Source organism: Dermatophagoides pteronyssinus, unplaced genomic scaffold (genome assembly GCF_027571235.1).
Source record: "Dermatophagoides pteronyssinus isolate colony J.1.1.1.1 unplaced genomic scaffold, Derpt_VIB-CSIC_2022.12 sq0005, whole genome shotgun sequence".
Lineage (NCBI taxonomy): Eukaryota > Metazoa > Arthropoda > Arachnida > Sarcoptiformes > Pyroglyphidae > Dermatophagoides > Dermatophagoides pteronyssinus.
The window spans coordinates 2,004,702-2,023,189 of NW_027461529.1; the positions used below are offsets into that span (position 1 = coordinate 2,004,702).

Genomic DNA, 18,488 nt, shown 5'->3' on the forward strand with positions numbered 1-18,488 from the left:
TCAATCGACAAAAAAAAAAGGTATGTACATAATCAAAATACTGAATTCTATCATCATCATCATCGATAATACGAACATTCAATCAATGAATTTGATTGCGAAATTCAATTTTTTTCTTCAAAATTGAGTAGTTTAAATTCAATGAAAAACAATTCAGTGGAAGAAAAAACGAACGAAAGAAAAATTGTTTTGTAATGAAAACAAATAGTCACGCATCCATTTTTACAATCCAATATAACCATATGTTCGTATTATGATAATGATGATGAAATTGAATCAATTATATATAAATCATCAACAACAAAGAAAAACAGATTTTTTTTTTCTTTTTTCGTTTGATAAAATAATGTTTTTTAATTGATAATTTTTGATTTACTTTTCCCTCTGGCTTTCTGGTTCGCAAATATTAACAACAAATTAGTTTGAGAGGGGGTTGTAAAATTCAAATTTTTTGTTTGTTTTTATTGGAAAAATCTCAACCATGGCCATACATAATCGAAATTCAAATCATGGTTATTATTGTTCATCAATAATGATATTTATTTGTTCAATGTTAATGTTTATAACAAGTCATTTATTAATTGCACATGATTGTAGCCATGAACATCGTTATTCACGTTTATGGGTAGGTTATGAAATACCTGAAAAAAAAAGGATTAACAAAGAAAAAAAAATAACAAATTTTTTTTTCTTCTTCTTTTCTCCTCTCACTAGTGGTATGATGTAAAAAATAATGCTAGTAAATCAATGTTGATTAATAATCTAAAAACGGTAAATAATCAAACAATTAATACAAAATTAATGCACATAGTGCCATTACATTGGAATTCAAAATCATCATCATTGATAAATCAAAATAATAATGGTGGTGTTCCAACCGATAATGAGCTAATGACGCAGGCGTCAAAATTAAGCTCAAAAATGACTAGAATTATGGTACCAAATATTATTTCAAATGGCCATATTAATCCACAAAATCCTCCTTATAATTATCAGAATTATAATGAACAACTGAATATTATTCGTAATAATAACAAATCGAATCGAATTGAACCGAATCAAAATTCTGCCATACGAACAACACGATTCGATGATGATGATGATGATGATGATGACGGGGAAAAAGGACCAGAATTATTTCCACAAAAACAACAACAACAACAAGTTGCTCAATTTCGAAAAGAAGCCATATATGAAGCTGAACCAGAAAATTCATCAATAAAAAATGGTCAACAAGAAAAACTAGCTGCATCAAATAGTCGTCCATTTTTTCAATCACCATCATCTTCATCTTCATCATTTTTTGATAGATTTATTCAACAGCCACAACAACAACAGCAGCAACAACAACGACAACGACAATCATTAATACAACAGAATTCATTACCATCAAGTAATAGCTATTCGGATCGTATTTGGAATTTTTTCGATACAAACATTAATCGTGTATCACCGAATCGTAAGTTTTTTTCCTTTTTTACTTTTCTTATGTTTAATTATATATGGAAAAATAAAATTTATAAACATAGAACGACAACAAAGTTGGAAAAATTTTGATCAATTAGGAAAAAATAATCCAGGATCAAACAATGAAGATGGTCATTCATCATCATCAATAAATAGTATCGTAGATTCTTATATTGAAAAATTATTAAAACGTAATCAATTACGTTCAAACAATTCATCATCGTCATCAGCGAATTTGAAAAATTCAAAATTGGTGAGTTGTTTTTTTTTAATAATCTCTCTTTGTAAATTTCACATTTCTAACAAAATTATAACCAATTTTTTAAAATAAACCGTTCAATGTCATTTAACCCAAAAAAGCAAACAACAAATAATCAAAAAGATAATAATAATAAAGAAGAAGATAATGATGATAGTGGTATATTGAAATTAAATATGAATAGAAAAAAAAATCCTGAAGAAAAAGCAAAATTTCGTAAACTTATACAAACAATATTTGATAATACACCAAGAAAAAGTTTTAATTATGATTCATCATCATCATCAGGTTTTGATGATGATGATGATGATGATTCACAACAACAACAAATGATACATCAACAAGAAAAAGATACAAGTAGTGAAGAAGATATACTTAAAAATGATCAAGAAGAAAATGTTAATATATCCGATAATGATAATATGGATAATATTAATATATCAAATAATAATGATGATATTGATATTGATGTTGATAAGATTATTGATGAAAATAATGATGAGGATGATAGTAGTGCAAGTGGTGGTAGTAGTAGTGGTTCGGGTGTTGATGAAGAAGAAGATTCTTCGAATGATAATAATGATGAAGAATCGGAAGAAGAACAATCAGCAAAATTAGTACGAAAAAATCCAGAAATTGAAACAAACAAAAATGAATCAAATGTTATCGATGATGAATCAAATAATCAATATTTAAAAAATCATTCATCAATCGATGAACAATTTGGTAAACGTAAAATTATGAAACCAGATCAAATGATGATGATGATAATAAATCGACAACATCATAAACGTCATCAACAACAACAAAAAAATCATCATAATTTAACAGCACCTGTAAAGAAAAAATCATTATTTCGTAATCATAATCCAAAATCATTTCAAACTACCACCGTAAATAGTTTGATTACATTACCAACAATAACAACAACGGAAAAATCATTTAATGAAATAACAACAACAACGATAGCGACACCTACAACCACCAACAATAATATTGTATTGAATGGTGAAATGGATGAATCATTAAATCTAAGTGATGAACATTTTATTGATCTTGAAGATGAATTTAATCAACGTAATATAAAAAATCAAACCAAAAATGATAATGATGATGATGATGATAAAAATCTAAAAAATCGTTTGATTAAAAAACGTAAACCACAACATGTTGGAAAATGGATGGATTTTGAAACATTTGAATTAAGAAATGATGCTGATAATATTGATAATGATGATACGGATGATGAAGATGATGATGTGGATGATCATGAATCAACCATAACACAATCACCATTACCTGTAGTTGATATTGATTTTAAACCTGTAGTACGAAAACCAGTAATGATGGCAAAAGAACATTTTACAATCAACAATAATAATGATAATATACGACAAAGATTTTCAAATTCACCACGTTTTATACGACAAAATATACCTGATGATACGGATGGTTCAATGTTACAATTAGGACAAACATTATCCGGTATACCGGGTGAAGATTATCCAATATTTAGTACAATACCACGTACAAATTTTAATTGTTTAGATCATAAATGGCCTGGTTATTATGCTGATATTGATACACAATGTCAGGTAATTATTTTTAAAAATTAATTAACTAAATTAATTATTGATTGATTAATTGATAGGTATTTCATATTTGTCAAAGTGGTGGTCGTAAAAATTCATTTCTTTGTCCAAATGGTACAATGTTTAATCAACAATTATTTACTTGTGATTGGTGGCATAATGTACAATGTGATCAAGTAGCTAAACATTATGAATTAAATGCACAAATCTATAATGAAAATCATCAATTGGGAAATAATTGGGAATCAATTAGATCAATTAATGATGTTAATGATAATTCAATAAGATCAAAATCACAACCATTAAGAGTTAGTATTAGACGTATGGCATTACTTGATAATATTGATAATAGTACTGATGATCATCAATCATTATCGAAAATAACAACAACAACAACATCAACATCAGATATTGATAATTCAACAACAACAACATTGAAACCGGTAACCAAAACAACAACAACATCGACTACAGAATTACCTATATCGACACAATCATTACCATTTGGTGCAAGACGTAGTAATAGTTTAAAATTTCGTCAACAAACAATTAAATCATCATCATTACAGGAACGTGAACAATCAACAATTCCAACAACAACAACAACAGCCTTACCAATAACAACAACAACAACAATACCAACAATAATAACAACAACGGTAAAATCATCAGTTACGGATGCTGTATGGCCCGTACAACAACAACAACAGCAACAAAAATATAACGGTATCAAAGGAGGTGGAAATAGAAATATGAATAATGGAAATACGATTGAAATGTCAAAATTTAGTCGTGTTATACAGCAACATAAAGCTAAATCAATAGCTGCAAAACAACAACAACAACAACAACAACAACAGACTCTAAAGCCAAAACAACAACAACAACAATTTCAATCATTTCCAAAAACATCAACAACAGCCTCAACAATTAATAATAATAATAATAATAATTTGATAACAAAATTTACACGACATAAATTTGCACATCAAAGTCAATTAACACGTACAACACCATTACCACAATTATTATCAACATCAACACAAAATGGTCATTCATCGTCATCATCATCATCATCGCCACCGAAATCATTACGTTTTCAATCATCACCAATGATGATGATGAAAAAAATAACACCATCACCATTGCCATCATCACGAATGATATCAACAACAACACGATCGGATAATAAATATTTTCGAACCTAAACAAAAATTTCGGGAACAAAAAAAATTTCCACAGAAACAATATTGTTGATTACAAAAAATTAAAATTACAAAAAGAAATCCAAATTAAAATTTCATTAATTTTATCATTTTTTTTCTCTCTCTTAAATTTTAAACATTTTTTTTTACATCAGACACACACATCACATCTTTGATTTTTGATTTTTGATTTTTATAAACTTTTTTAAACACCATTTTACATCCATCATTATATAATCATCATTAACGTTATTCTTATTTTATCATTGAATTTGAATATTTTTTTTTCTTCTTTTTTCTTGTTTTTTTCGTTTTTGAATATTAAATAAAACTTTTTTTTGTTTGTTTGCTTAAAAAATAATGTTTGTTTGTTTCTATGGATTTTCGGTTATTGTTGTAGCGATTATTGATTCATTATTGTTTGATAATAATGGATTTATAGTTGTTGTTACCGTTGTGTTTGTTTGTTGCTGTTGTTGTTCCATCAATGTAATTAAACAGCATGCAATACGAACACCAGAATTACCAGTTGTTTTACTTGCTGGATTGGAATTTTTTCCATAATCATCACGTCCATTATGAATCTATGGAATAAAAAAATTTGAAATGTTTTTTTTTTTGTTTTGATGAATTTGAAATAGAATTGAAAATTGACTAATAAAACAAAAAAAAACTTACAACAATAGTACGATTAACAATATAATGTTGATGATTTGGATCAAGACTTAAATCAAAAAATTTTAATTGATCCATATAAACTGAACCTTGTTGATCAGCATAAATATTACCAAGATCACCAAGATGACGTATTGTATCATTTGGTCCACCATGTGACATATTAAATGGATTATAATGATTACCAACTGATTGACAATCATATGATAGATCAGATCCTTCATGTATATGCATACCAAATGCAACATGTTCATCATCATCATCATCCGATTGATTATTATCAGTATTGTTCAATGTTTTTGTTGAACAATTACTAATATTTTGGTTAGCATCACAGCCAACTTTAAAACCATCCAATTTAATTATCATATTAATAATTGGAATTGGATTTGTTGATATTTGTTTTAATTCAATTTTACCATTAACATCTTGTTGATTTAATAATGCTATATGACGATTTGGACGAACCTGACAAGTAGCCATTAATGTTTTATTATCATTATCATTATTATCAATATCTTTAGTAGTTTCCATCATTGATAATGTTTCTGTTGTTTCAAAAGAATTTGAATGAAAATTTTTTTAAAGTTTTTTCACACACACACCTACCTGTCAATTTCTTACCATTATTATGTTGACATCCGTATTGTTGTTGTTGTTGTTGTTGTTGTTGTTGTTGTTGTTGTTGTAAATCTGTAACAATTTTTTCAATCCTAATCAAACGATCATTTAATGTTGATAAATTATTGATTAATTTATTGAATATTATTTTCATTTCTGTATCATTTTTTGTTGTTATTAATATTGATTCATTATTATGATTATGATGATGATTTGAAACTGTTTTTGAAAAAGAAAATCTTAATTAATTAATTTTTTTTATTTCATTAAAAACATAACAACAACAAATTCTTACTATTCTGATTTTGTTGTTGATCATCATCCGATAATGTTGTTAAATTGTTTTCGATTGATGTTGTAATCATCATCATCATTAACATGATGGTAACCATCATATTTATCGTTGACATCATTGTTGTTGTTGTTGTTGTGGTGGTTAATATTGATGTTCTATACATTCTGTCCATTTAAAAGATGTTTATTTAGTATCATCAACATTGCCACATGATGATTAACAAAAAACAAACCACGAAAAAGGGGGAATTTTTATCTAAAGAAAATTCATTCGACCAAATTGAAATAAAAATTGTCAATTCGGCAATGGCCATGAAATGTGGGAGTGTAATGTGTGTGTAATACTAGCCCATTTTTGTTTGTTTGTTTGTTTTTTTTTAATTTTTGACCAATCATTACCACCCACAAAATGAATTCGATTAGAGTCTGCGTATTGATTGTTGGCCCATTTTTGTTTGTTTGTTTGTTTGTTTTGTAAATTATTGATTGATTGATGAAAATTGTTGCTGCCATCAACAATTGTAAGTAAAAAATCATAGGCGTGCACTAATTTTTTTGAATTGGGGAAAACCATTTCAATGATGTTCATCTGAATTTGTTGCGTCTTCATTTTGATTGATTGTCATCAACTAGGATTGATTGTATTCGATGATGATTATCAATGTCAATTTAATTAATAATGCAATATATAACATACATCTACTTTCACATCCATTTAATCGGATATGATGTATGAATTAGATATGTATGTTCTGTAAATAAAGTAAGATGTGTGTGTGTGTTTTTTTTTAGTTGCACTAAGGAAATAGACAATCAAATTTATTGTTGTTGTAATCTCTCAACCCAAAAATAAAAAGAAGAAAAAAAAATGTCGACGTAAAAACCAATCATAATTTGAGGTTATGGCACCCGTTTGTGTTTTGTTATCAAGGGAAAATTCCCCAGGTTTTTTTTTCTCCAATATTAGAAGAATTTTTTATCAATCATTTTATTCTAAAATTTCATAATCAACAGATTTGATTAATACTTTTTTTTCCAAAAAAAAAGTATGTTTCATTTTGAACAACTAGCTACGTATGAATGTGGCAAGAGTCATGTATTGTACATTTATTCTTAACACACACACAATACACATTGTTTCAATTCTTGATGATTTGAGCACTGAAATGCATGACAAAGCATGGCTATATGATTTGTGTAAATAAACAAATAGATATTGTTGATTGTAATTAAAATTTTGTAAATAATTTATATATGATGAAACTATTTCATAATCGAAAATTATTATCATGGATGCGTACTGGTGTTATATCGATTGGTGCATTCACTATTGGTGTATATTTTGAACGAAATGGTCATCTTTATGCTGATGTTGGACCAACAAAATCATTAAGTATCAGTACACATGGTGGTGATGATGTTATTGATTCACCGTTATCCAAACCACCGCAGCCATTACCATCATCATCATCCTCATCTCATATGGCAGAGATTAGCCGTTTTGGTTTTCCATCAATGGATTCATTACGTTCATATAAAAATTTTCTATTAAGTTATGATCGAAGAAATCGTGTTGCCAATTGGGTATTAGAATATATTACTAATAATGATTTAATTTCTGATGATTATAATCGACAAGGTATTGAATTTCGTGAAGATCAATCATTTCATCATTATTTTCGTTCAACAAATCATGATTATAAAGGATCAGGTTATGATCGTGGACATTTAGCTGCGGCTGGAAATTATCGTAGTAATCCTGAACATATAAAAGAAACATATGTTTTATCTAATATTGCACCACAAATTGGTCGTGGTTTTAATCGTGATAAATGGAATGATCTTGAAAAATATTGTCGCCGTAAAGTAAGAGAATTAAAATCATCAGGCATTTGGATCTGTACCGGTCCATTATATTTACCACAAAAAGATACAACAAGCGGTAAACATTTTATTAATTATGAAGTGATTGGTCATAATCATGTTGCTGTACCTACACATTTTTTCAAAGTACTTCTTTATCCAAATAATAATGGTCAATGGTTTATGGAATGTTTCCTGATGCCAAATCAAGTGATAAATGATAAAAAATCATTACAATCATATCGTGTTAATCCGGAAATAATTGAACGTTCTGCCGGTATTTTATTATTCAATCAAATTCCACGACATCAATTACATATTAATCCTTAGATCTCAAATAAACAAAAATATTTTGCATGATGATATTTTATCATTTATTTAAAAGTAAAATAAATTTAATTTTATAACTTACTACAAAAAAAAAAAACAACAGCAATTTAATTTCTCATTTCACAATCAATAATGATAATGATGATTGATTCAAGTGAAAAAAAGTTACACATTTGAATTTTATTTTTATTAAAAATTATCGAAAAAAAATCATCATCATCCCTTGTTGATATAATTTATCATTCAACCATAACCATGATTTGATTCGGACACGCACACAGGTTCTCACATATAAATCGAATCGAAATAACCAAATAACATCAACAAATAGCAAAAAATCAATAAACATTGATGATGATCGATATTGAAAAAAACAACAACAACAAACAAACAAACAAACAACTTTATCAGGTGTCGAAACTCTTTGTTTTTCGCTTTAAATCAAAAAAAAAAAAAAAAAAATGCAATTTAACCCGAACAAACATTGTAGTTTAGTGTAAACATTTCGGACAAATCTAATGTTGTTGTTATTGTTGTTTTTTCTGATGCTTATGATGATGATAACTGATAAATCTAATTTTAGTAACAAAATTGATGATTACGATTGTCATTTATTGATCCAATAATGATTTTGTTTTTCATTTATTAACTTTTTAACTGGTTGTTGTTTTTGTTGTTTCAATTCTAGTTGCTTGTTAACGTTGTTAATGTTGTTGTTGTTGTTGTTTATTTTATTCATCATTATAAATTAAAATGATTAATATTATCACACAGGTTCGGTTCGTTGGACTAATTATTATTTATTTAAAAAACAAAATACTAATCTAAACTAATCACTTTTATTTAAATATTTAATGAGAGAGAAAGAGATGCGTAAAACGTTATTATATTCATTGTTGATAATGGCCTCAATCAATGAACAAATCTCGTTTTTTTTTTTAAAAAAAGGTGTGAGAAAGTTGATTATTAATCAATCAATGAATAACTTTTGTTTCTTCTCATTTGTTTTGTTTTGTTTTTTTTTCTGTGTTCAATTTGTCATATAAAATAAACCTAATGATGAAAATTGGATGAAAAAAAATCGAAAATTCTAAAACATTTGGTTATTTGAAAGGATTTTTCTTTCTTTGCTTGATCGATTCTCAACTTTTTCCAGTTTTTCAATTACAATTGTTAATGAATCCAAAGAAAAAAAAATGTTCAGCAACAAAAAAAAAGAAAAGAAAAAGAATATCACATTCATGATATTCATTGAGTATTCAGTTTGTTTTATAATATCATATTACAATAATAATAATAATAATAATGGATTGTAAAATTTTCATTATAATTTCATTATTGTAATAATATCAAATTGAGAACAATAACAGTGAGAACCAGAAAATAATAATAATGCCACCATGTGAATCAATCAATAGTAATTTAATATTATATTTGAAAATGAATAAAAGAAAAAGTAATTACAATATTTGAAGAGAAAGAAAAAAGAAAGAATGGTTACAATTTTTAAACTACAAAATCTACAAATTGAATTTTTAAATTCCAAGGGTTGGAGATTGGTTGACCTCAAATTTTTTTTTCTTCTGTATTAACAAACTATTACTCTTCTATATTTTCACACATTTTATCAAATTTTTTCTCTCTTGTTCTGGTATTTGGTTGTTTTTCTCTCTTTCGTTTTTTGTCATTTATCATCAATATATTGATTGAATGAATGAAAAAGAAAAAATATGATGTTTGAAACAAGAAAGAAACTTTCCAACCAAATTGATTAGATCCAGATTTTTATTTTTTTTCGGTAGAATGAAAAAATATTGATCAAATTGAATTTTGTCTTCTCGTTGAACGTTGAACAAAAAGAACCCGGGATTTTTGTTTTTCTCGGAAATTTTTCATCAATTTTATTTTGTTTCTCCTTGTTTTTTTTCAATATTGTTTATGTTTTAATTGTTCATTTTTGTTTTCATACCTTCAATGATAATGATGATGAATCAAAGAAATTTTCATCATAATTTTTTTATTCTGGCTATTCTGATGATAATATTGTCGCAATCATCTTCTCCACAAATTATTCCACCATTAATGAATCCATTAATGACAAATATTCGTCCAATCATTCCAATTCCGTTTCCATTTCGACCAATCATATTTACACCAATACCATTTCATCCAATTGCTAATCCAACATTTATGAATGGTCCTACACAACCATCTCCATCACCAATACCACCACCGGTAAGTGTTATTGATGAAGCAACACCATTCATCAATTTTGTTCGACGTAATTTTTGGTCAAGAATGAGTAATGATCCAGTGTTTATGAGAAAATGGGATGATCGTCAATTTATGAGTGATAGATCATTTAATGATATTCAACGACAACCATCTGATCATGATTGGTATCAAGATAATGTTGAAAATAATGATAATAACAACAATAACAACAACAACAATAATAACAACAATAAACGAAATTCTAGATCAGAATTTCGAAATCGTAATTGGCAATCGAATGGTAGATCCGATCAGAATTTTAATCGAATGAAAGATGATGATGAAGATGGTTATGATAGAGCTGCTGCTGCTGCACAAATGTATGATCCATTTGGTCCAGCATGGGCTGAATCAATGAATCATATGACTCCAATGGGATTAATTCCATGGCATCATCCGTATCATCATCATCATCATCAACAACAACAACAATTTCCTCAAAGACAAATGTTTTCAAGTCCAGCAAATAATCCAAATGGATTTCAACCATCACCAATTTTATCACCATCATTATCATCATCATCATTTTCAAATATAAATTCACCATTATTTCCAAATCGTTTACCAATACCGATGCCATTATTTGATGATTATGATGAACCATTTAATAATGATAATATGATTGGACAAGCATCAGAAATTGCTGAACAAAATTTTAATCGTAATAATAAAAATGGATCAAATAATAATATTATATATGTGGTTAATATTGATGGCCGTAAAGGTAATAAAAAAAATGTCCGTACAATTCGTTTAGATGATTATTTTGCTCGAAACAATAACAATAATAATAATAATAATCAAAATCATTATTATCATTATCAACGACAACGACAATCACGTTTTCCATGGTTAGGAGGAATGAATAATGGTAAAAATCGTATTGATCGTAGTTTATTAATGAATAATAATAAAAATTTTAATAAAAACAATAATAACAAAAATATTAATAATGATAAAAGATGGAATAGACCATTACCGGTTAATAATAATAATAATAATAATAATAGAACAAATCGATCATTTACTTCATCAGCAACAAAAAATTTATCAAAAATTTTTACTGATAATAATAGTAATAGTCGACATTTGATGAATACAATAAATATCCGATCATATAATCAATCATTAAATGACGATGATGATGATGATGATGATGATGATGAAGATGATGATGAAAATAATAGAAAAAATATCGATCATTCATCATCATCAATACGATTGATTAATGTAAGCGCTAAAATTAATGTCGATAGTGATCATAATGATAATAATAGTAATGGTAATGTTGATAATGATAATAATAACAATAATAAAACAACAATAATTTCCAAACATGGATCAGTAATAAATGATAATGAAATTTCAACACCATCATCATCAACATCATTGTCATCAATGTTGGCCGTACAAAAACATCAACTACAACAATTATTAATGTTAAGAGCTAGATTAAAATTATTGAAAAATAATCTTAATTATAATCATCAACCACAACAACAACAACAACAACAACATGATGAACAAGAAAATGATGAAGAAGAACATGATGAAGATCAAGAACAAATTAATAATAATAATAATGAATTTGATTATGATAATTTTATGAATAATCATAAAATTATAAAAAATGATACATTTATAAATGATGTTAAAAAACAACGTCAATTAAATAATAATAATGATTATTTAAATTATCGTCAGGCAATGAATAACCGGAATAATCACGTTAAACAACAACAACAACAACAACAACAATTGAATGAAGGTCAAAACACAAATAAACATAATCGAAGACATGTTGCATTTTTGAAACAAAATAATCAAAATAATCATCATCATCATCATTATAGAAAATTTCAATATCATGGTAGTAATAATAATGATAATGATAATGTTGATAATCAAGAAACTATACATAGTAATATTGTTACAATTGGAAATACAAATATAACAGCCACTATGATAAGTAATCCATTTCGAATTCAAGCAAATAATAATAATAATGACAATGTTGATTTAATATCGAAAGATACTATGATGACTATAACAACATTACCAACATCATCGATTAGTTTTGGTGATGTTATGGATAAAAATATCGAGAACAACAACAACCACAACAACAACAACATTAATGATAATCATCAACAACATTCCCGTACCAATCAATCAATCAATACGAACATGATGATGAAGATGATGATGATGAACTTGATGACCAATAATAATAATAATAATAATAATCAACAACAACAACAACAACAATCTATAGACGATAATGTTGAAAAGTTGACTATGATTATGGATAAAGATAAATCGACTAACATTCGTTGGTCAAATTCAACCATATTGAATGAAAATAATAATGTTCATAATAATAAATCGATCGATTTATCTACAAAACGTTTACATTCAACATCATTATATTCAATATCAACAAAGATTATCGATTACTGTCGTGTTTATCCAAATGGTTATTTGGCTGATTTTGATCATCATTGTCAAGTAAGTGATTATTATCATTATATCATTATTATGTTTGATGATGGATGACCATTTCCGTTTTTGTTTTTATTTTTATTTTTATTTTTTTTTTATTATTATGCAAAATAGCGTTATTTTCATTGTGCATATCATAATGGAATTATTAAAATTAAACAGCTTACCTGTCCGATTGGTAAAAAATTTGATCAAGGTAAATCATTATAAAAATCAACTTAATCAAAATACTTATTTTATGATATTTTTTCACAGAAATTTCAATCTGTAGAACTGGAATTGTCGATTGTGACAACAGTAAATGAAAAAAACAGCCAATTCAATTTTCACTGAAATTACTAAATTTGTTTTTAGTTTTTGGCAACCCGAAATTCAATATTCAAAAATTTTCAAACAACAACAACACACATTCATTTCTTTATTAATTTATTATTATTTTGTAAAATAACATTCAAAGTATTACAATCAATCCTTTTAAACCAAGAAATAACAAAGAAACAATTTTCCGATTAAATTAAAGTTTGATTATTTCAAAAAAACAGAAGAATGATGTTTTCTTTTTTTCTTTTCAAAAAGTAAATGATGTATCGACTGGTGGACAAGTACAGAAAAGATTTTTATCACCATAAGCATCATCAATTCGTGCAACTGTTGGCCATAATTTTGTTTCTGGTTGTACATATGGCTAATAAAAATGAATGAAAACAAAAAATTAAAATAAATAAAATTTTTAAATAATTATAAAACATACCGCTGGAAATGCTGCAATTTCACGTGAATAAGGTCTATCCCAATTGCTTGAACAAATCAATCGTTGTGTATGTGGTGCACCTTTTAATGGATTAATTTCACGATCATAAACACCATTCTGTATATCGGCAATTTCACGACGAATATTTAATAATGCATGACAAAAACGATCTAATTCTTGTTTGGATTCTGATTCAGTTGGTTCAATCATTAATGTATTTGGTACAGGAAATGATACAGTTGGTGCATGAAAACCATAATCTTGTAAACGTTTTGCAATATCCATAGCTTCAACTCCTGCTGATTGTTTAAATTCTCTTGTATCCAATATAAATTCATGTGCAACTGTATTATTTTTACCCAAATACATAATTTTATATTCATCTTTTAATATAGATGCCATATAGTTTGCATTCAATATGGCTATTTCGGATGAATGTCTTAATCCTTTTAAACCCATTAATTTAATATATACCCAACTGATTGGTAATATTGCTGCTGAACCCCATGGTGCTGCTGATACTGTACCAAAACTATAAAAAAAAGAGAGAGAAAAAAAGAAAATGAATCATAATTATTATTATCTTATTTTTAAAAAAGGGATTATTGATAAATTTATCAATAATCAATCATTTTACCTTTTCGGTACACGAATCACATCATCAGGAACGATCGGATGTGATGGTAAAAATGGTGCAACTAATAATAGAATAAATTTTTGTTTGATAAATATAATAATTAGGATAAATATACAATCAATCATTTAATACTAACGATGTTTTTTTACTGCAATTGGACCCATTCCTGGTCCACCACCACCATGTGGTATACAAAAAGTTTTATGTAGATTTAAATGCGAAACATCACTACCATAATCACCTGGACGACAAAGTCCAACCTGTGCATTCATATTTGCACCATCTAAATATACTTGTGCTGAACCACATGAATGTATCATTTCACAAATATCGCTGATATCTTCATCAAATACACCAAATGTTGATGGATATGTTATCATTAAACAGGCAATCTGATCATGAAGTTTATCCAATTTAGCTTTCAAATGTGCTTTATCGATACTACCATTTTTTAGTACTAAAACAGGCTCTACACGTAAACCTGCCATATTTGCACTGGCTGGATTGGTTCCATGTGCTGAAACCGGAATCAAACATATATTTCGATAACCTTCACCTTGTGATTCAAGATATGCTTTTATACAACGTAATCCAGCATATTCACCTTGAGCACCAGAATTCGGTTGAAATGATACACTATCATAACCGGTCAATTCACAAAGATCTTGTTCCAATTCATTAATAAGTACTTGATAACCTTTAGCTTGTGATGGTGGAATATATGGATGTACATCGGTTAATGTTGGCCATGAACATGGTATCATTTCAGTGGTTGCATTCAATTTCATTGTACATGATCCTAATGGTATCATTGAATGTACTAATGACATATCTTTATTTTCTAATCTTTTCATATAACGAATAAGATTTGTTTCACTATGATATGTATTGAATAATGGATGTGTTAAGAATGGTGTTTTTCTTACAATTGGACTTTTTAATAGACCACTTTCTTTTTGAATAAAATTATATGGATAATTAATATGATCAGCATTTTCTTCTTTTTCACCTTCCATTACCCAAATAATATCATTTAAATCATGATCAGTAACTGTTTCATCAATAGAAATACCAATATGATGTCCATCAGGATAATATCTTAAATTTATACCAACAGCATCAGCTCTTGCTTTTATATGTTTAGCAACATGTACTTTAACTTTTAATGTATCGAATGGATTATAAGTAATAACACGATTAACACCTCTATCATTGATTTTTTTGGCTAAATAAAGCGCCTTCTTGTGTATATCTTCAGCAATAGCACGTAGTCCTTTTGGACCATGATAGATGGCAAACATAGCGCTCATATTTGCTAATAATGCTTGTGCAGTACAGATATTTGATGTTGCTTTATCACGACGAATATGCTGTTCACGAGTCTGTAATGCTAAACGTAACGCCTGATTACCTTGAGCATCTTTGGTCAAGCCTACTACTCGTCCCGGAATTAGACGAGTTAAATTGGCACGACATGCTAAAAATGCTGCATGTGGTCCACCATAGTTGAGTGGAATTCCTATTACAATATTTGAAAACAAAAACCAAAGCAAAACAAGAAAAAAAAACGGACAATGAACAAATGGAACAATTAAATATTACAACTATAAACATAATTAATCAAATGTCTATACACAAACAAAATAAAATAAAATGTACAAACGAATCATTTTCCAAAAAAAAAAGAAAAGAAAAATAACATACCGAAACGTTGAGCCGTTCCTATGGCTATATCACAAAATTGGCCATATTCTCCAGGCGGTTTAACCATAGTTAATGCTAATAGATCAGTTGCAGCAATAACAATTGTTTCAGTTGCTTTAGCTAAATTTACAATCGATTCTAAATTATCAACATTTCCATTTGAATCCGGATAATGTACAAGTATACCACAATATTCAGCTAAATTATATTGATCAGTTAATGGTTTAACACCATCAAATACATCTTTAGAACCATCAAATATTTCAAATTTAATTCCTAATGCTTCACAACGTGTTTTAACAATTGCTGTTGTTTGTGGATGTGCATTATTTGAACAAAGAAATTTACGTCGTTTTTCTTTATGATATCTGAAACACATTTGCATTGCTTCAGCTGCTGCAGTTCCTTCATCCAAAAGACTTGCATTAGCAATATCTAATGAAGTTAGATCACAAACCATTGTTTGAAAATTAAGCAATGATTCTAAACGTCCTTGTGAAATTTCAGCCTGATATGGTGTATATGGTGTTGTCCATCCAGGATTTTCAAAAATATTACGTAATATTGGTGCTGGTGTTATACAATTATAATAACCCATACCAATATATGAACGCCATTTACATTGATTTAAATCGGCAATTTCTTTCAATCGTTTTAATATACTTGTTTCATTGTCTGGTTGATCAAGACGAATTTCTTTCTGTAATTGAATCGATTCCGGAACTGTTGCCTGTATCAATTCATCTATTGACTATATATAAGAGCAAAAGAGAAAAGAAAATTTGATAAATGATCTCGAACCAAAAGAAAAAAAGAGGAAACACAATGATACAATTTGTTATTCTGCAGAATCATAATACATTAAAACAACAAAAAACAACAAATAAAAATAGATAAATAAAGTAGAAAGGGGGAGCCACAAATCAATTCAATAGAACAAAAAAAACAACAAACTAACATTGAAACCAATTTTTTGAAGCATTTCAATTTTATCATCATCACGTGGACCAATATGTCTTTTCATAAATGAATGATGTTGTTCAGATATTATACGATCATTGAATGAAAATAATATGCTTGTTGAACATATGTTACGAATTTGTTGTCGTTGTTGTTGTTGTTGTTGATTGGACCATAATTCAATTGAATTACAATGACGATGATGATGATGATTATGATTTATACGATTTATTATACGATTGAATTGTCCCGTTATATTTCGGGATAATAATGAAAAACGTAACATTATAAATAAATAATCGTTATATCACGTACGATTCTATTTGATTCAAGTGAAAAACAAAATAATGAAAATCAATAATTGACCCAAAAACCAATCCAAAACAATGAAAACAAACAAAATTTTATGTTTTTTGTTTCTTTTTGAATGAATGATGGTGAAAGAAAAAAAATCTCATCAACAATGGATCAATGATGGAAAAGTGAAAAATCAATGATGATTCGATTTTATTTTTGTCTATTGGCTACTGTATATGTTTGTTTAGATTCAGGTGGCTGATTGATTGATTGGTTATCGATTTGATGATAATTATTTGTGTGTGTGTAAATCATCATATTTTTTTCAAATTTCCAATCAAATTCATATTTTATCATAATTGATTCAATTGAATTGAATTGAATTTTATGATTCGATCATTTCATCGATTGAAATAATATTTATTTTATTTTATTGATTTGATTTATCAATATGATATGATATTGAATGTTTTTTTTCTTTCTCTGAAATAATCTTTTCATTTCGCTTTATTTTTCTTCATCAATTTCTTCTTATCCTGGATGATAATGCACACACACACACTCCTTATAAGTCAACCATGGTTATGGCTCGTGTTATTTTTTTTTCTTCTTCATTTCTAACCAAATTTGGAATATTATTTCTTTTGAATGTTTAATGTTCCGTTGAATAGTAGCTTAGAAATTATCATCGAAAATAATCAGAAAAAAAATTCCCGAAATCAAAATATTTATGAATAATAATAAAAAAAGTGAAAAGAAAAAAAACATTTTCTTTTCTTCATCAATTTTTTTCCAAGTTCAAAATTCAGTTTTTTCATATTTCAAACTTTCTGTTTTGCTTGTTTGAATTTTCTTTTTCTTTTTCTTTTATTTGCTTCCGAATATAGCCTATATATAAATGATTTGTTCCATTTTTCCAGCCGAAAAAATGAAAGAAAAAAATACAATTTGATTTGATTTTACAGCCCGATTTAGATTCTCCGGCCATTTTATTATTATTATGAAAAGAATGTATTTTATGATAATAAAATAATAATACAATGAGAGAGAGAGAGAG

At 27.4% G+C, this 18,488-nt stretch overlaps 7 protein-coding genes across 8 annotated transcripts; 5 read left to right on the top strand and 2 right to left on the bottom strand.

Annotated features, from left to right (window-relative positions):
• The first annotated feature begins 421 nt into the window (after positions 1–421).
• LOC142645020 (uncharacterized) lies at positions 422–1,802 on the top strand. Its single transcript, XM_075820043.1, has 3 exons — positions 422–625; positions 715–1,459; positions 1,530–1,802. Exons 1-3 carry the CDS (start codon positions 482–484, stop codon positions 1,796–1,798), a joined length of 1,158 nt encoding a protein of 385 aa, XP_075676158.1. The 5' UTR covers positions 422–481; the 3' UTR covers positions 1,799–1,802.
• Positions 1,803–1,834: 32 nt separating this feature from the next.
• On the top strand, positions 1,835–4,753 carry LOC113789947 (uncharacterized). The gene is made up of 2 exons (XM_027339548.2): positions 1,835–3,321; positions 3,378–4,753. Exons 1-2 carry the CDS (start codon positions 1,903–1,905, stop codon positions 4,524–4,526), a joined length of 2,568 nt encoding a protein of 855 aa, XP_027195349.2. The 5' UTR covers positions 1,835–1,902; the 3' UTR covers positions 4,527–4,753.
• Positions 4,695–6,771, bottom strand: LOC113789950 (uncharacterized). Of its 2 annotated transcripts, none has more exons than XM_027339552.2 (4): positions 6,115–6,771; positions 5,823–6,038; positions 5,202–5,746; positions 4,695–5,107 (listed from the first exon to the last, which is right to left on the bottom strand). In XM_027339552.2, the coding sequence occupies exons 1-4, from the start codon at positions 6,284–6,286 to the stop codon at positions 4,898–4,900; spliced, it is 1,143 nt and encodes a 380-aa protein (XP_027195353.2). In that variant the 5' UTR covers positions 6,287–6,771; the 3' UTR covers positions 4,695–4,897. The 2 variants fall into 2 exon arrangements, with proteins under 2 accessions (XP_027195353.2, XP_027195354.2); XM_027339553.2 differs by having other exon boundaries at positions 5,808–6,038; positions 6,115–6,768.
• A 446-nt stretch (positions 6,772–7,217) lies between these two features.
• LOC113789949 (endonuclease G, mitochondrial-like) lies at positions 7,218–8,341 on the top strand. Its single transcript, XM_027339551.2, has one exon. It carries the CDS (start codon positions 7,368–7,370, stop codon positions 8,304–8,306), a length of 939 nt encoding a protein of 312 aa, XP_027195352.2. The 5' UTR covers positions 7,218–7,367; the 3' UTR covers positions 8,307–8,341.
• A 1,886-nt stretch (positions 8,342–10,227) lies between these two features.
• Positions 10,228–11,588, top strand: LOC113789948 (uncharacterized; the record flags this gene model as incomplete). Its single annotated transcript, XM_027339550.2, has 1 exon — positions 10,228–11,588. A coding segment is annotated over exon 1 (1,308 nt), but the record flags the coding sequence as incomplete, so codon positions are not given.
• An 84-nt stretch (positions 11,589–11,672) lies between these two features.
• Positions 11,673–13,570, top strand: LOC113789952 (uncharacterized). The gene is made up of 3 exons (XM_027339555.2): positions 11,673–13,088; positions 13,197–13,278; positions 13,338–13,570. The coding sequence occupies exons 1-3, from the start codon at positions 11,673–11,675 to the stop codon at positions 13,385–13,387; spliced, it is 1,548 nt and encodes a 515-aa protein (XP_027195356.2). The 3' UTR covers positions 13,388–13,570.
• On the bottom strand, positions 13,492–17,625 carry LOC113789946 (glycine dehydrogenase (decarboxylating), mitochondrial). The gene is made up of 6 exons (XM_027339547.2): positions 17,133–17,625; positions 16,175–16,925; positions 14,607–15,989; positions 14,471–14,531; positions 13,834–14,365; positions 13,492–13,767 (listed from the first exon to the last, which is right to left on the bottom strand). Exons 1-6 carry the CDS (start codon positions 17,418–17,420, stop codon positions 13,651–13,653), a joined length of 3,132 nt encoding a protein of 1,043 aa, XP_027195348.1. The 5' UTR covers positions 17,421–17,625; the 3' UTR covers positions 13,492–13,650.
• Positions 17,626–18,488: the final 863 nt, after the last annotated feature.

Bases quoted from the DNA above. Each gene is read 5' to 3' on its own strand.
- LOC142645020 (XM_075820043.1), top strand. From the start codon at position 482: ATGGCCATACATAATCGAAATTCAAATCATGGTTATTATTGTTCATCA. The intron at 626-714 runs GTAGGTTATGAA...TCCTCTCACTAG, and splicing joins ATCGTTATTCACGTTTATGG to TGGTATGATGTAAAAAATAA. The intron at 1,460-1,529 runs GTAAGTTTTTTT...TTATAAACATAG, and splicing joins TAATCGTGTATCACCGAATC to AACGACAACAAAGTTGGAAA.
- LOC113789947 (XM_027339548.2), top strand. From the start codon at position 1,903: ATGAATAGAAAAAAAAATCCTGAAGAAAAAGCAAAATTTCGTAAACTT. The intron at 3,322-3,377 runs GTAATTATTTTT...ATTAATTGATAG, and splicing joins ATATTGATACACAATGTCAG to GTATTTCATATTTGTCAAAG.
- LOC113789950 (XM_027339553.2), bottom strand. From the start codon at position 6,286: ATGGACAGAATGTATAGAACATCAATATTAACCACCACAACAACAACA. The intron at 6,039-6,114 runs GTAAGAATTTGT...TTTCAAAAACAG, and splicing joins TCAACAACAAAATCAGAATA to TTTCAAATCATCATCATAAT. The intron at 5,108-5,201 runs GTAAGTTTTTTT...TTTATTCCATAG, and splicing joins TTGTTAATCGTACTATTGTT to ATTCATAATGGACGTGATGA.
- LOC113789949 (XM_027339551.2), top strand. From the start codon at position 7,368: ATGATGAAACTATTTCATAATCGAAAATTATTATCATGGATGCGTACT.
- LOC113789952 (XM_027339555.2), top strand. From the start codon at position 11,673: ATGAATACAATAAATATCCGATCATATAATCAATCATTAAATGACGAT. The intron at 13,089-13,196 runs GTAAGTGATTAT...TATGCAAAATAG, and splicing joins ATTTTGATCATCATTGTCAA to CGTTATTTTCATTGTGCATA. The intron at 13,279-13,337 runs GTAAATCATTAT...ATTTTTTCACAG, and splicing joins TGGTAAAAAATTTGATCAAG to AAATTTCAATCTGTAGAACT.
- LOC113789946 (XM_027339547.2), bottom strand. From the start codon at position 17,420: ATGTTACGTTTTTCATTATTATCCCGAAATATAACGGGACAATTCAAT. The intron at 16,926-17,132 runs GTTAGTTTGTTG...TCTTATATATAG, and splicing joins TTCAAAAAATTGGTTTCAAT to TCAATAGATGAATTGATACA. The intron at 15,990-16,174 runs GTATGTTATTTT...ATATTGTAATAG, and splicing joins AGGAACGGCTCAACGTTTCG to GAATTCCACTCAACTATGGT.